This window comes from Tenebrio molitor, chromosome 3 (assembly GCF_963966145.1).
Source record: "Tenebrio molitor chromosome 3, icTenMoli1.1, whole genome shotgun sequence".
In the NCBI taxonomy this organism is placed as follows: Eukaryota; Metazoa; Arthropoda; class Insecta; order Coleoptera; family Tenebrionidae; genus Tenebrio; species Tenebrio molitor.
In genome coordinates this window covers 22607646-22624156 of record NC_091048.1, presented here as the reverse complement: position 1 = coordinate 22624156, position 16511 = coordinate 22607646, and the positions used below count along the sequence as shown (strand labels likewise).

Below are 16511 nucleotides of genomic sequence, written 5' to 3'. Positions count from 1 at the left end.
ATGGCCTTCCTTCAACATCAAAAAAAAAAAATTGTACTGTGTTGTAGCTACAGCTCAAACAATGGTGAGTTGTGTCACAAACTTCGATACAGTGCTTTAATCTACTTGCATTTTTAGCAGTTCCTTCCAATATAACCACCAAGATTGATAATTCCATCACCAGTACCGGAAGAGAAGCACCAGTACAACATATTGACATTCAACCCAGAAGTAATAAAGCTGACAGTAACCCAATAATTTCTGCATTGTTCTCTAAAGTGGAGAATTGTAACATTAATATTTACAATAACTGTAATTTTACAAAATAAATTATGTTGCAAATTTTTAAAATGTCTTGTACTTAACCACTACTTCCTGGTAAAAACGAATCATCTTTCTGCAGGTGAATACAAGATTTTGAGGATAGAATGTGTAGTATATTTACAGTTGCACTTTAGCACTAACAGCTAATACTGGATAAAGTAGGTACTATTGGGGACACAGAAAACTGGGCAGATGTGTGATTCAGTTGTCAAAATTTCTAAACCATACCTTAGCTACTCATAACCAAGTTGACAGTTTTTTTGAAAACAGTGCATTTACACTTTTTGAAATGACAATAACAGACTGCCCAGGATTCCATGTCCCTCATTGTACACAATAGTAATTTATTATACGAGTTTTATAAGACACCATTTTGTCGCATGCGTTTTTTAGAGCACGAGGAGCGCAGCGACGAGTGCTATAAACAAAACAAGTGCGACAAAATGGCTTATAAAACGAGTATAATACGATATTTTTTTCTATTTTGCCCCTTAAATTTAAAAAAAGTTGAAAGCATAATGCTAGGAAAATTATATTTGGCAAATATAAGGGTTGGTAACGCTGGTAAATAGACGAACAATTGTAAGTTTTGAATTTAAAGTGTAATGAAGTGCAGCGATCACGTAGCAACAACTCACTTCACTATCAGTCACTGCCAACCTTAAAAATTGAAGTAAATGTTCCTGAAACGCGTATCGAAAAGACTTCCTTTTCGAAACCCGTTTGAGTGTTATACTGATTGTTTTATATGTGCAAAATAGAAAAAAACATATATCAATTTCTGTGGTTTTGTTTTATTGTGTAATTTTGCAGATTTATGAAATGACAATTGTCAAACTTTTTGACATATACAGCTGCCAACCCAATAGGTTGCATTTTCCCTGTTACGATTATGATTATTTATTGGTCGATATAAATTAAACAAACACATTTATCGGAAAAATTATACAGGAAATGTGTTTTTTTTACACTAAATTAAAGTAACGTATGGACACTTTAATTTTAAAGTAACTGTGAAAAGAATAAATTAACGGTGTCCGCACATTTTTCCCGTACTCCACCAGATTTTTCCCACACTCCACTAGAAATGTTTGACATTGTTCGGGAAATCGCAGCTCCCTTGATAGTGAGTAAAATCACATATCTAGCTCGCTTATTTCTGAGAGTAGGTGTCCAAGGTATAAATAACTAAATGAGACCTATTCCGGGTTATATCTGCCTGCCAGGAGCCGCCCGGCGCGTTCGCTCGTCGAATAAAAAAATTATTTTCTCAAAAAGTATACGGGCTACTGACTTAATTCTTTTTTTTAACTTTTACAACATCTTAGTTACATTTGACTCGCTGCATGTGTATCGAAATTTTCAACATTTCACATAGGTCCCAGCAGAGTGAAGTTTACGATGCGCATTTTTGATTAATCTAAATGTATTAATTATTTTTTTCAAAACTATTGATATTTGCGAAATTTCCGATTCACTATTTTAAGCGCTGTACTTTTTACTACAAATATACCTACCGAAAATCATAATTATAGCTTCAATAGTTGAATTAACACAGCGTTAAATGTTACGAGAAACGTAGTTTTTCGGACTACACCTCAACTACGTATAAAGGCCGTTTTCAAAGTTCGGTCCTATTAAAAAAAGTTGTAGATGACCATTCCTTATGCCCCAAAATGTCCTCTATAAGATAGTATAGGTCTGTCTCATTTAGTTATACCTTGGAATCACTAAGGGCCGGTTTCACCAACGCCAGTTAAAGTTAACTGTAGGTTAAAATATACGAAAACATTGTTGTAACAATAGGTAACTAAGGTAACGAAGCATTTTAACCTGCAGTTAACTTTAACTGGCGTTGGTGAAACCGGCCCTTAAAGTCATAATTTCAGTCCGATTTTACTCCACCATGACCTAAAGTGTAAGGTAACGCTATATTTCCCAGATTGGGAGGCCGAAATAGTATTATTACACTATAAGTGATAAAAGTGCCTGATTTTTCAACGAGCAATACATGATATACTCACGAGCGCCAGCGAGTGAGGATAGTATTGCGAGTTGAAAAATCGCACTTTGATCACGAATTGCGTATACTGTTTTTTCCAACGTCCAGATCTGGAGTTTCAATTAATTAATAGATGGTTAAATACATTTTCCTCACTATAGTGAGTTTACTTTCTCTATTTTTCTCACTAGTGATGCAAACGCCTATTTTCCTCACTAAATTGAGTGATGAAAGTATCATTTTCATAAGCGATGTTGGAAAAAATATAGTTTTGACTCATATGCCTTCAAATAAACCAGATTTGTGATAATTTGTTACAGAATATTTTTTATTACTATGATGTCTTACACAACTTCTTGTTTGCAGTGAAAAGGAAAAGTTTATGTGTTGACTCCCGGGGGTTAAATCGAGTAGACAAAACTGGTTTGTATTATTCACCGTGATCAACAATGACTGAGTCTGTTAGCAATGAAACAACTGAAAAGTACTGGTGTTTTTTGTCTCGTAATTGGCACTGACTGGATTTTTTAACTTGAGACGACATTGAAAACACTTTTGGTTATGTCAGTTGTATTTATGTTATTAAAAAATGAATCGTTCATGGTAAATTTCAAATTTGCCAAATTTCATTGTTACCAACAGATTCAGTCATTCTTGATCACACCGTATTTTACGCACAACTGCATTGAAATTGTTTCTTTATATCTTGGTTACCATGGCCGAAAGTTTGACATTGCATTACATGGGCTGTAAATTGTAAAGTACGGTCCTTTGTTAAGAAAACGCATAAAACACATAGCAACTAACATTTTTACTTAGCCAAATAAAGGCCCTCCTTCGTCGGGCCTCAAATTTTGGCCTCGGGTGTAATCTTACACTTCCGGCTCTCTATACGTAAATAACTATTAACCTTTGACAGAGAACTTGACGGTTGTCAAATACAACAATATTTAAACTATATTGTAGCCATAGGCAAGAGTCATGCTTGATTCGATTTGTATTTTTATTTTCGATCGCATGATAGGTACCAAATATCAGAGTTTTCGTCTTACTCATAACATCCGGATTAATTTGCTTCATATTATCTAATGTTTCATGGTCATAATAACCACATGAAAAACATGGCATTGAAAATACTTTTATCATTTACAACGCATCCGAGTGCGAACGAATTAAATTCTTAAGCCGGGTAATGACGATTTAGTTTTCATGAATCATTTTGTTTTAACGATACTGAAAATAACAAATTGTTCACATGTTACTAATTTTTTTTATATGGTATATAGTGCAGGCGGTAAACCTTGAATCATCTGTATGTACAGTTGGCCTGGATTTTGAAAAATTTATTAGTAGATACATGTTTTTTAAAATAAATTAAAAAAAGTAGTGTAAGTAGAAAGTGATGGGTCTAACCTATCTTAAAAAATGTAGATGCTAGAGAAAATTTTATGAAACAGTTGTCTGTGGATCATCCAAAATCAAAATCATACCAAAACCATATTAGAATAATCCAAGACAAATTTGAAAACTAAACCCAAAGTACAAATAAAGTAAGTAAGTCAATATGATAGCAATTTTTTAACGTTCACAAAAAATTCATTTTCATTGATTTATCTTTCGGTAAAATGATTAAAGTTGATTTCACTTCTCGTGAAAAAATAAAATGAGATGTTCATACGTTCACTATTTATTTAGTTTCTGTGAATCGATCAGTATGCTTCGTGTAAACGGACCGATGTAAACCCACCTTTAATTAAACTCTCCAGCACTATTACGGTTGTCAATCAACGCTGTTACACAAAATCGCTTGTAGACATGTACGAATATTACAAACTTTTACGATTTGATCATAATTTTGTAGTCATGAATGAAATACTGTGTTATCAATAAAAGAAATAAATATTTACCTAGCGTGGTCAAAGGCGAACAAATATAAAGACAACCTGTATAAATAGTTAGAACAAATATTTTATCATAGCTTTAGGAAGTCGATTACCAATATTAATTAATCTCAAATAAAATAAACTTTTCCCATAACGCTCGTAGAACCTTCAGCGGACGGTACACAGATGATACTAATCTACAAACAAAGCTTTGACCAAAACAACACTCATAAATAAACGGAATACCAAACTAGTATGATCACAAATCCTATCAAGGTTATGGAATTTGCGTCTAACTTGTGGAAAGGAATTGCAACAACACTGCAAATGCACCGTGAATTTATTGACCATTGGGTATTGCAACAAAATATCTCCAAGGAATCTTTGATTCAAAACTTGTGCATCCAGTACTAGAAAAAATGTGGACTAAATCTACAGTTAACCCTAAATCGCTTTCACTTTGTTGTTGGAATTAACGCTGTAGGGCTGCCATGCATGCATGAAGAATGTGTCGCTTAGCATTTATCCTGAATTCTTACAGGATTCTCATGTTGTTCGGTTGGTTGGCTTTAATAAATGGTTCATTCGTTCCATAAATTTAATAAATCAATGTCAGCGGTCATTGTCGTAATTGTATGAGTCATTATTTACTTGCATAAAGAACAACTTGAATAAAGTGAATTCCAGTTAAATCTTATTTAAAGTGGGTAGATAACGAAATACGCCAATACTTACGCGAAACAGTCTAAGTGATAAAAATTATTATTTAAATTAATGAACTTTGTACGACGAAAACCGTTTCTTTATTTATTTTGTAAAGAAGGGAGATAACCCAGGTCCAGAATGACATGTTTTTCGGAAAATAAAATTAAATAAGTTTGGAACTGAGTGAGATATAATTTTTTTTTGAAACTAATTTTGTAAAGTATTTTTAATTAAATTATTATTTTTACACCCATTTAGTTTTTAATGAGCGCCAAAACAAGAACATACTCTACATAGCTTCAAATTTTTATTTTTTAAATACCTATCATCGCAAAATAACAAAGATTACATCTCTGAATTACACTTATAATGTTATATTATCTAATACCTTTATCAACAAATTTAATAATAGGTAGGTACAGTACTAAGTATTTCTTAAAAATGTGTCTTAATACTTTTAGGATGACTAATTATTAATCCATAAAAGTTAAAAACATCTACAGTATGAAACAAATACAGCGTGTTATAAAAATGCGTTAAGAAAATTTAAACGGTGATAGAACTCAACAAAACAAATTCCTTTTTATTTACAATTTTTTCGAAAATTCATTGCTCAAAGCTCATTGGACACCACCCCCTCTCAAGCAAAACCCCACGCACCCCACCTGCAACGGATTACCAGGCCCTATAAAAAGCATCGCAACCCCGAGGAACGACACCGAGTACTGTGGCCAACCGCCTGGCGCGCCACTTTACATTCGGGAGGCCCCGGGTTCTAACCCCACTGCCGCCTGACCAGGTGGGTTTTTTCAGAGGTTTCGCCACACCATCACATCGTGGTATATCACAGATAAGGCGAATGCTGGGTCAGTATCAACCTCTAAGTACCTACCACCTTTCTTCCGCACCCAACCCGAATCTTCCCGTCAGTCTGACTGAAAAGGCTCTGGAAAGCCTCAACTCGCCGAGATACGACTACGCTTGCGACACCAGGCGCGGCATCACAGCGTGATCCTGACATGTCCTCACAAAATGGACCATAAGCGAAATGACGGTACTGAACTGGAGGAACGACGCCTTTCCGCTGAAAGGGGGTGCTCCACGATAAATTTTGAAGGAGGACTTTCCGGTACTCCCTCACGGTACGGTACGATAACTGGATCGAACTACCCCTAATAGACGAAATTAGTGATGCGAAATCGCTAATGAACGATAATTACCTCTATCTCTCTAGATGGCGAGGGGTCTCTCGATGTCGGTAATCGATAATCGGTAACGGTAACGGTAAACTCTTCGGGCTCCTCGACGGCCCCGAAGCCTGGCAGCGCCGGACGATAAGCACCATGGCGTCGGCAATCCGCTCTCGGGGATGATTGCGGATCCCGAACGCCACGCACGTAATTCGCTTTTCGCGACTTGCGGCACAGCCGCCCGCTCGGCGGTCGCCGACCGAGTCCCTCGATTTCCGCAGGCGATAGGTTTTTTTTGTTACCCCCGAATCTAGGAGAGCGCAATACGAAATAGCTGGACCTTATTCTCCGCTGCAATAAAGCGTCCCGATGATTGCACGAACAGCGCATCTTAATGACCATTTCCGGCGGTACTACACGTGCGCGCTAAAATGACAGATGGTCGATCATGGCGCCGGTTTGTTTACATTGGATTTCACCGACCGAGAAATTCACGGATGTTGTTGCGGTAATGTGTCGGTGAGTCCGCGCGTATCTCACGATAGATGGTAACGGCCATTTTCCGCAGGATCTCGAAAGTTTGGACACACAAGGACAAAGGAAGAAGGTTGGGGGAAAGAAAAGAAGAAGATAACTTTCCGGCAAGTCACGGGAACAAAAGGGAATCGGAACTGACTTTGCCGTACGGTTACCCGAGCTGAGAAGAAGAAGAGAGGAATTGAAGGAAAAGGAAAGGAGAAAGAAGAAAAAAGAGAACGATAAAAAGATAGGCCGCAGCTAGACAGCCTAGAGGCGTAAAGCCACCTCAGCCCTAAATTTAGGGGCCAACGTGTGTTGTTCCAGCCGCCCCGAAATGGCTGGCACAGTCTCTACAAAAGAAAAATTAAAATGAAAACCGAAAGTGAAACTGAAAGCGAAACGATAAACAAAAAAATGAATGCTGAAACGATAAACAAAAAAATGAACTGACTGACGAAACAAACTGAATGATCTCGAAATGAGCGTCCCGAAAAAGGTTACGGTAGGGTGGGCGCGTCGCGTCATCATGTGCCGTGCGTTATCTTGCTAGCTCCAGCTGTTTGAGCAGCGATCTAATATTCCCGCGAGCAATAGTAGGATCTCTTGAGCCTCCTACACCGGCCAAAAGAATAGTGGCATTTTGACATGCTACAAATTGTACAAAAATGCCACATGACACTAACATTTTGTGCTGCCAACCTAAAATCTTTCATTAAAAATTTGTGCTTTATAGTTTCCAGACGATTTAGACGAATGAAAAATCAGTGTTTCTAGACGGAGGCCGAAAAAATGTTTTTCTATTTACAATAACGTACAACTAGAAAGAAGCTATTATTTAAATATTTACTAAAATTAATTAATTAAAATTACCTTTTTACTATTTAAAGCCACTTCTTGAATATGGACTGGAGTATCATATCAAAAAAATAACTATTGATGAGTTCACTGTTTAAATTTTCTGAACGCATTTTAATAACATGCTGTATTTCACAATTAATTGCACTTATGATATTTATGTATTTTTACATTAACAACAGAATGGGTATAAAAACGTTTTATCAGTTATGTAAAGAAAGTCATAGGTTTACGACCACCTCGCACATCCAGAAATAAATATTCGCGTCCCAGTAACATAAAAAATGAAACCATAAAAACTATAACGTAATTTTATTCATGTACGTTTCACTTCAAAAAAAGTTTATCAAAAAAGTTACAATTTCCGTCATTCAGAAAAGTTACTGTTTCTTAGTGGCGACAGGTTTGATCAAGCCGTACCAGATATTTAAGTCTAATAAAAATCTATTTTCACAATATTACAATAAAAGAATGTCAGTTTTAATGCCTTGGAGCCCGATTTCAAGTCAGGGTGACAAATAGGTGGTGCAGCGCAAATGTGTAGCTATCTTTGTCCTACACATTAATTACTAATATGCGTCATCTTTCTCAAACTTGCAATTTTGTGCCGTTACCATGACAATACAAGTTGCAACTCAACTTGAAATCGGCCTCTTAGAGTAATTAATGTGTAGGACAAAGATAGCTACACATTTGCGCTGCATCACCTATTTGTCACCCTGACTTGAAATCGGGCTCTGAGGGATTAAGGTCCGTTGTACATGATATCTGTTCACGTTGGAATGAACATCAGTGGTGCAAATCGCACATATTTGGTATTAACTTTCGTATGAGTTGTCATAGTAACAAGTCAGTCATTGGCACCACTGATGTTCATTTCACCACAAGCCAATAGATGGCGCATTTTTCAAGAACCAAAAATTTAATAGGGAGTTTGCGTTCTATATACAACGTGTCTCTGAAATAAGTACATTAATTTTAACCAGTGATAGTTCTTTCGAAATATAATTTTCATTTCAGTATTTTCCCCCCCATAAATTAACGAACAGTGTATTTACTCGCATTTTCTAGTTATTTGACCCAACGACAGTGACCGTGAAATAATACTTGTAAAATCAACGCAAAACATTGTGTTTTTTGTTTTTAGAATACAGTTTTTCCGCTCTGCGGTCGAGGTGTAGTTTTTAGTTAGTTTTGCCTTCCACGAGATATACGATAATTGTACACAGCATTCATAGATTGTAACTGGACAGCGCCAGCGGCCGTATTTTACTGCACCGTTCTCGTCGTTACTTTACAATAAAGTTCACCGTTAAAGCGGCCGTACTTTACTCCACCGATGACGGCCGTCAAATTACGGCCGCTATTTTACGGTACAGCTTTGTAGGAAACTGAAGCTTTTAGTGAATGGGCGTTTTCACATTTACCGACACCGGCACCGACAGGGACACAGCACGACACCGGTACCGACACGGCAGCGGCATGGTGAAGCCTCGGGAGTGCTCCTCGAGTCTACAGAATTTCCGTGCTACTTCTTGTGGGGGTACATGAAGGACTTGGTATATTCGATCCCAATTGACACAATTGAAGTTTTAAAAAAACAGATGGAAAATGCTGCCATAACAATTCGCAATAACAGAGGAATGTTGGAAAGAGTGGAAGAATTATTTCGTCGGCACCTTCATGATTGTATGTACAATAACGGCGGTCACTTTGAACACTTCTTGTAATGGTAGTGATTACTGATTAGTCATTACTCTAATTACTTCATTAGAATTTTTACGGATTAATACACTAATTTCTGGAGAGGTTTTGTCAATATTTGGGTATGAGCGATTCATTAGGGTCAGTTTAAAATATTTATTATTAAAATTGTTTTCATTTAATATCTACCATATGATTCTCTTTTTTCTCTTTCAACCTTATCATTATAGGTTATAGCAGCGGGCGCAGCAATTAGCCACAAGAAACAAGTGAAAGTTTTCTTGCATTTGTTTTTTATTCTTCGCTTATCGGCATCGGCGAAGCAAGTAATCCCCATAGGCGGGTAACGAAATTTGTGCCAAATCTTTCAACAATTTTAATTGGATAACTAGGTATAAGGTTTAGGAGAAAAATCAATTTAAATATATTGTTGCTATTAACGAGTTCTATTACCAGTTAAAATGTATATACTTATTTCTGAGACACGTTGTATAAGAAGAAGATACAGCCATTCCATATAAACGTATTTCTTTGCTTGGGAAAACATATCAACGATTCCGGTACTATTCTCCATCTTTTTCTAGCACACGATGTAATATAACGGGTGTTTTTTTAATTTGGCGTCGAAGTAGGCGTTGAAGAGTCGATTGTGAATGCACTATACGGATAACAGATCACAGATCACGGATCAGCTGTTTCAATCTCACGTTTTTACACGAGTGGTGCGTTCTCAATCGACTCTCCAACGCCAACTTCGACGCCAAATTTAAAAAAACACCCTTTATTCTTGTCTTGTTTCCGTACATCTGCACTTGAACTCTCGTATCACAGACCACTGCAGTGCTGCCGTTTCAGTACAATTGTACTGATTCAGTACAAGGTGACTCAATGCGGTACGTCAGTATGTACTACTTTTTGGAAAAAGTTCCAATTTCAGTACGAAATAATAAAAAAGAATAAGGCTATCAAATAATGAAATTAGGAAAAAACACCAACAAAATCTTTTTGTGTTTGAAAGATTTAAATTTTTCGTCTAATCTAGAAAACAAAAATTTTTCCGTTTTCCAAAATATGTACAGGGTGGACCATTGTATAGCATATTCTCAATATACCATATTTCTAATCATTCTAGAAATTTTAATTATGCGGTCAATAATCTACACTGAAAGTACCTACTACAACATGAATTTTTTATTTTTTCAAACAGACGCTCCAAATAGCGCCAGGACGCTAAAAACTGAAAAAATTTAAATTACTTGATTTTTTTAACGACTCCCTAGATTAAAAGTAACAGAGAACTCATTTCAGATATTAAAAATTATAAAGGTGTAACTGATTTCAAATTATGTAATTGACATTTAATAATTTTTGGTACCAAATGTGAGTAATTTATTGGCCCTCAATAAATTACTCACATTTGGTACCAAAAATTATTGGGTCATAATTCTTGATTGACAATGGTCGATTACCCCAGTTGTAAATCATAACGTATATTATACGGTCCTGGATTTGTAAGGTGCCGACGACTTATTGGAGACCCTTATAAATCGAACTTCACCACCGTTTGACAATTTCCGTCATTTTAAAATACTACCGTAAAAATACTACTACATACTTTGTTCGTAGATGTTAAATGTCGATTTATTCAGTTATTATCCTAATTTAAATGCCAACTTTTGTATAATCAAAATCTACATTATTTTGTAGGTGTGATTGTAAGAAAAAAATCCGGATTGCTTTATTACTTTAATAATAAAACGCTATCAAAGTCAAATTTCACATTTATTTTATTTACATCGGAAATTTAAGACTATGCCTTCTAAATTTCAATTTTTTTACAATTAAAAAAGGGTTTTATCCCAAATATGCTATATGATGGTCCACCCTGTATGTATGTATATCACACGGACAGATGGCCGCTGTGAATCACTCAAACCTGACCTAATAATATCCTAATAATAATAGAAAAAAACACAAAAAAGTCAAAATGTGTAGGCGAGACGCCGGTAATTATGTTGATAAGCACTGCACTATTACTTGATAGTATTATCCGTAATAGTGTATGTACTCCGGCAAAATTGCCGTGCCGCCGGGTGGTGGAGGGTTAAATAGAAAATAAATCTTCTATTTATTGAATACCTGCGATTCACACAGCTAACAATAATAAGAAATTGTTTCATTGAAATAGTCGTAATAATTAAAATCGGTCACGATGCCGTGCCCTCTTATTTTTTTTTACAATCATTAATGTTACAAATTACAATGACGCTCATCAAAGTATACTAGTATAATCAACACAGAAATTTACCAACCCAAAAAAGAGCATTTTCGATCAATACAGTTTATTTTCTTTCTAAAACCTGTATGTGGTGGGTCTTTTAAATGATTTAGAATAACAATAACATTTTAATCCACTTTTAGCGCGAAACCATATTTGGAATTCAGTATAATACAAGGTGTGATGGAAGTCCACGTAATAAATTTAATCACCACTAGAACTCCTTAAAATAAACATTTTTTACATATTCATCTTTTTTAATCGAGTATTTTTTTTAAATCTCCTAATATGACACACATAATCAAATCACCAACTGAAACGAAAGAGTGAGTGAAAATGTTTTTGTGCGGTTTTTTTAAAAAGAGAACGATCGCTGTTCTAATACTAACAGTTTTTATTGTTTTTCATTCGAGTATTTTAATTTTTTTTTTCGTCTTTCGTTACCAATGGATGTGCAAACACATGAGCGGAATTTTAGAGTTCAAATTATAAAAAGCGATCAAATTAATTTGTAATTGAGTTATCCATGAATCGGAAACCGTATGTCGTTACTTGAACTCCACGCTCCAATAAACACAGCTTGAAACACATGTTAGATCTCGACATATCAATCGTAAAAGACATACGGATCAAATCCATGGATGACTCGATTACAAATAATTAATTTGATCGCTCGATATTTGATTTTAACTCTGTTTTGAAAAATTTGCGGAAAAAATGATAAATAAAAAAAATGTTTATTTTAACGAGTCCTATTGGTGGTTAAATTTATTACGTGGACTTCCATAACACCCGGTATACAAGTCTTTATTTCTGGTGGTGTCTTCATGATCAAAAATTTTAAATAGATATTAGATATACCACGAAACAAAATGCACGTTAGAAATATAAAAATAAATAAAAACAAATTTGGGAAGAAGAGGTCTTAAGCAAATGCTGTGTTTTGCTCCTAAGATTTCCAAAAGGTGTCTCGTTAAAATAATCTGGGTGTATCAGATTTTAGATTTATTAATCTAGCTTTATTAGTTCAGCAACCTCACTAATCTCAGTCAACAGAATGGTAAAAAATCTAGATTATTAATTTTAATTATGCGAGTTTACGAAAATATAGATAACCTTGATGCATCATTTATTTATCACAGTTAACATTTTATATTTTATTGACATATTTCATTACATATTTATAAAAGAATATGTGTGCGTTTATTAATATCTTTACAGTGTTTCCTTGTTAAATAAATAAATTTTTAATTTTAAACTTCTCAAAATTAATTACTAAACATACAGGTGTCTCAGAGTTGCGATTTAGCTCCATAACTTGTTTGTTATTAAAGATATCAACTTTTCCTTTTCTCTAAATGATAGCTACGCCTCTACTGCACATTCGGAAAATATTGTGGTATATACATATACAGGTTGTCCCAATATTATAAAAACACTAAAGATATGTTTTTTTAAATGGAACCTACACAATTTGATTTCATTTTTGGATTCTATGCTAAATTATTAAGCAAATTTTTAGAGGTCGTTTTTACTTCTCTGCCACTATGGTCTGCCATAGTTTTTGATCTGTGGCGCTTCCTTTTACCAGAATTTCGAAACGCAGGGGTCCGTTCGAAAATTCGTACCTTCCAAGTCGTTCCACATAAATTCAAATTTTGACAAGCTTGTCTTTACCGAAAAAGTTGCTCCCAGTTTAGTGATTTTAGGATAGTACCCTAGATTTTCACGTTCGACTATACAAACCCTATACCGTTGGAAAGCTTGTCAAAAAAGCTTTCGATCAGTGCAATAATAAATACGGGGTGCCATTTGAAAAAAATGAGTTTTTGACATTTTTAGTTTGTTATGTTTAAAAAATCGCAGTAGGCATATGCGACTGAGTAGGTTGTTGAGTAAACACTCAACAGATGCGGCAAACATTCAGGAATCAAACAGCGTCAATCATTGTAATTTAACTAATTACGAATTTTCGAACGCACTCCTGCAATTCGAAATTCCTGTAAAAAAAACGCCACAGATCAAAAACGATGGCGGATAAGTAAAAATGGCTTGAATATATTTGATTCATGATTTAGCATAGGATCCAAAAATGAAATCAAACTGGGTAGGTTATATTTAAAAAAACATAACTTTAGTGTTTTTATAATATCAGGACACCTGTGTACATACCGCAATATTTTCCGAATGTCCAGTAGAAACATAGCTATCATCTAAAAGAAAGAAAAAGTTGATATCTTTAATAACAAATAAGTTATGGAGCTTTTTCGCAAATCTGGGACACCTGTATGTTATTAATTTACAATGCTTTAACAAAAACGACAGTTAGGAAGGAACAGGCTCCCACACTGATAAGCATAAATCCTAATATGAAAACTAGAGCAATGTTTTTCTCCTCTTCAGTTGTTGTCCTAAAACAGAAATATTTACAATTATCTTTTTCACTAAACTTGACTATTGCCCTCAGAAAATTTAAACCAGTCATATTAATGCATATTAAAGAAATAACCTAGCAACGGACGAATATCAGCGAGTATTCTGCTCTAGTGCAATATCCGGGGATACTCAAAAATGAAAAATTAATAAATAATCCAAAACTTTTCTTGGTAATGTTCATGATTCAGTTTTAAATAACTGCTTATCTTAATGTGAAATTTTCTTCGGGCAATAGTCACTAGTAATATCCCGAGTGCATGTCAAATTGTCGATAATTTGACATAAACGAGAGGATATTTTGGCAGACTATTTCCTGAGAAAAATTTACATGATAAGTAAGTACAAATAAACGTAATTCTTTTTAAAATATAAAATTAATACCAAATGATTTTTTAATTAGGACTACGCGAAAATTTGGCACTAGTGCAAATTATCGATAATTGCACTAGTGCAGTACTATCGCTGTAATTCGATCGCTATTGGCTAAAATTCAAATATTCGAGCTTTTTGATTGGCTTAAATTTTTTGAAGGAAATAGTCTTTCGTATAACCCACTTGGGATATAACATAATTATGAATATTCACTTACTTCACGATTCGTATGACACAAAGATTCATCAGATAACCATTAGAAAACGCAAATATTAAAATGAAAATTATATAAGCATAGTCTTCATCGAATATCACTTGTAAGTGTGCTCGAGGGTGGGCATTGCAGAACATTAACATTGGAACAAATGCTACTCGGCAAATGCTCAGAACCAAAATGATGGTGCTATTGCAAGGCTACAAGTTTCAAAATGAATAAATCTGTTAGCACTAAATTTTGTGGCCTCACTTTTTCTATTACACGTGCCAGTTCTCTTCCAATGTAGTCGGCCACGTGATACAACAAGAAAGTCACTACAGGAACAAAGTATACATCTGGAATAAAAAATCTTACCAAAAATTTCTTCATGCAACAAATTCACAAAATACCGTTCCATTTATGACCGCTGCCTTTGTTCACAGAAACAACCAACGACGTCACCCCAGGATGAATCATGATGGTACTACCCATAACGATGACCATAGCGCTAATATAAAATCTGATTTTCTTCAAAATGGAGATGAACAACTCTTTGATGATTTTCGGCGTTTCCACTTGTACTTCTTCTTTCTTGAAGTGATATTTAAAATATTGTGATCGAGTCATGGTCGCCAGAAAACCCAACAGAGTTATGAATATAAAGAACATGCCGATTGAAAAGTACACCAAACCGCTGGTTTTGGAACTTGCTCCTATACTCAAAGAGGAAATTTGCACCAAAGCTGCGAAAATACCGCAGAGCGCTTGGCCATTGAGCACTGCGGCCAAATATCCAGCCGGAAATTTCGATACCAGTTGAAAAATCGTCACCATCAGCTGAGAGTAAAATGCTAAAAGGTGGTGGTTTTGAAAAGTTCTTTTGGAAAAGCGGAACTTACCAGTAAGGACAAAACCAGTTAGTAGTGTAACAATAAAGAAACCAATTTGCCCTGAAAATGCATAGTTTTAACATTACTGCTCTTTTCTTTGAGAGTGGTTTACTTACATGAGTCTGTGTCCACACCGACAAACATACAAGTTATGGCAAACATAATAACAGCGCCAGAAAGACCTCCAATTAGGCGTTTCACTAGACTCCATTTGCGTGCGAAGGCGATAGTAACTACCATAAATCCAATGCTGCCTACATGTGTCACTATAGAATAATCAGAGATGAATTGAGCCTGCAATTCTGTTCTGCTTCCGCTACTGAAGGTTTCATTACTTGGATGATTATTTGGATCGCGAAATTTGAACATCCAGTACTAAAAACACCAACATTTGTAAAGAATCGCTCTAACTGCTACTTTCTACAAGCAGTTAAAATAAAATCGTTTAAAACCATTTACTTACGTCAGTTGCTGTTATAAAGAAGTTGCTTGGAATTAGTACCGCAGTGCCCAAACTATAGAATAGAATGTATGTCATGTAAAATTTATCTTCCATCTTTACGGGACTGCTTTGGTTGTCGACTGTCATCTTGTCGGTTGGTTCTACAACACAACAGCGTCTGTTACACAATTTTATAAATTTTAAACTCCATTGTTTCGTGTTTGCCAGTCATTATTATTTATTCAAGTCTTAGAGGTGTCATATCAGATTTTGACCTGCGTTGTGAATCACCACTCAAAGACTTAAATGAGAGCATCGTCATTAGGGCAAGATAGTGAAGTAGTGATCCAACCCTGGTTAAAAATAATTGTTTTAGTTGCGGGAACTAAGCGACCGTCAATCATTCTAATTTGTTTGGCTTAGAAGATCAACAAAATGATAACAGAAATGTTTCATTGAAATATTTTCATTGGACAGAGAGTTAGTTTTAATTAACATTATTCACTGTGGATAACTTGTAACTTTTAGATGTAAATTACTATTTTACTGCTCCAAGTTGCTACTTTTCTACCCCTTCGAAAAAATGGTAGATATTGCTCAGAATTTGTAGCTGTAAGTAAGTAAGTAATAGTAGTTTATTTAACGAGTTCGTGTGTAAATTGGGCTTTTTTTGGCATGAGTGGGCCAGATTAAAACACGAGTGAAACAAGCGTTTTAAGGGCCCACGAGTGCCGAA

General features: G+C 35.2%; 2 protein-coding genes and 1 long non-coding RNA gene across 3 annotated transcripts in view; 1 reads left to right on the top strand and 2 right to left on the bottom strand.

Annotated features, from left to right (window-relative positions):
• The window catches only part of LOC138126838 (equilibrative nucleoside transporter 3-like), a 10714-nt gene extending 6337 nt beyond the window's left edge, over positions 1–4377 (bottom strand). The window contains exon 1 of the mRNA XM_069042637.1: positions 4213–4377. The gene's annotated coding sequence lies outside the window, so the exon portion shown is untranslated. The remainder of the gene's footprint in view (positions 1–4212) is intronic.
• Positions 2372–16511, top strand: LOC138126843 (uncharacterized). The gene is made up of 3 exons (XR_011157983.1): positions 2372–2728; positions 14887–16255; positions 16304–16511. It is a non-coding gene; the product is annotated as an uncharacterized lncRNA (long non-coding RNA).
• On the bottom strand, positions 12552–15932 carry LOC138126839 (equilibrative nucleoside transporter 3-like). The gene is made up of 7 exons (XM_069042639.1): positions 15797–15932; positions 15450–15708; positions 15343–15393; positions 14854–15294; positions 14714–14799; positions 14465–14661; positions 12552–13850 (listed from the first exon to the last, which is right to left on the bottom strand). The coding sequence occupies exons 1-7, from the start codon at positions 15920–15922 to the stop codon at positions 13739–13741; spliced, it is 1272 nt and encodes a 423-aa protein (XP_068898740.1). The 5' UTR covers positions 15923–15932; the 3' UTR covers positions 12552–13738.

Bases quoted from the DNA above. Each gene is read 5' to 3' on its own strand.
- LOC138126839 (XM_069042639.1), bottom strand. From the start codon at position 15,922: ATGACAGTCGACAACCAAAGCAGTCCCGTAAAGATGGAAGATAAATTT. The intron at 14,800-14,853 runs GTATTTTGTGAA...TTTTTATTCCAG, and splicing joins CAGCGGTCATAAATGGAACG to ATGTATACTTTGTTCCTGTA. The intron at 14,662-14,713 runs GTGAGGCCACAA...TGAAACTTGTAG, and splicing joins TGGCACGTGTAATAGAAAAA to CCTTGCAATAGCACCATCAT.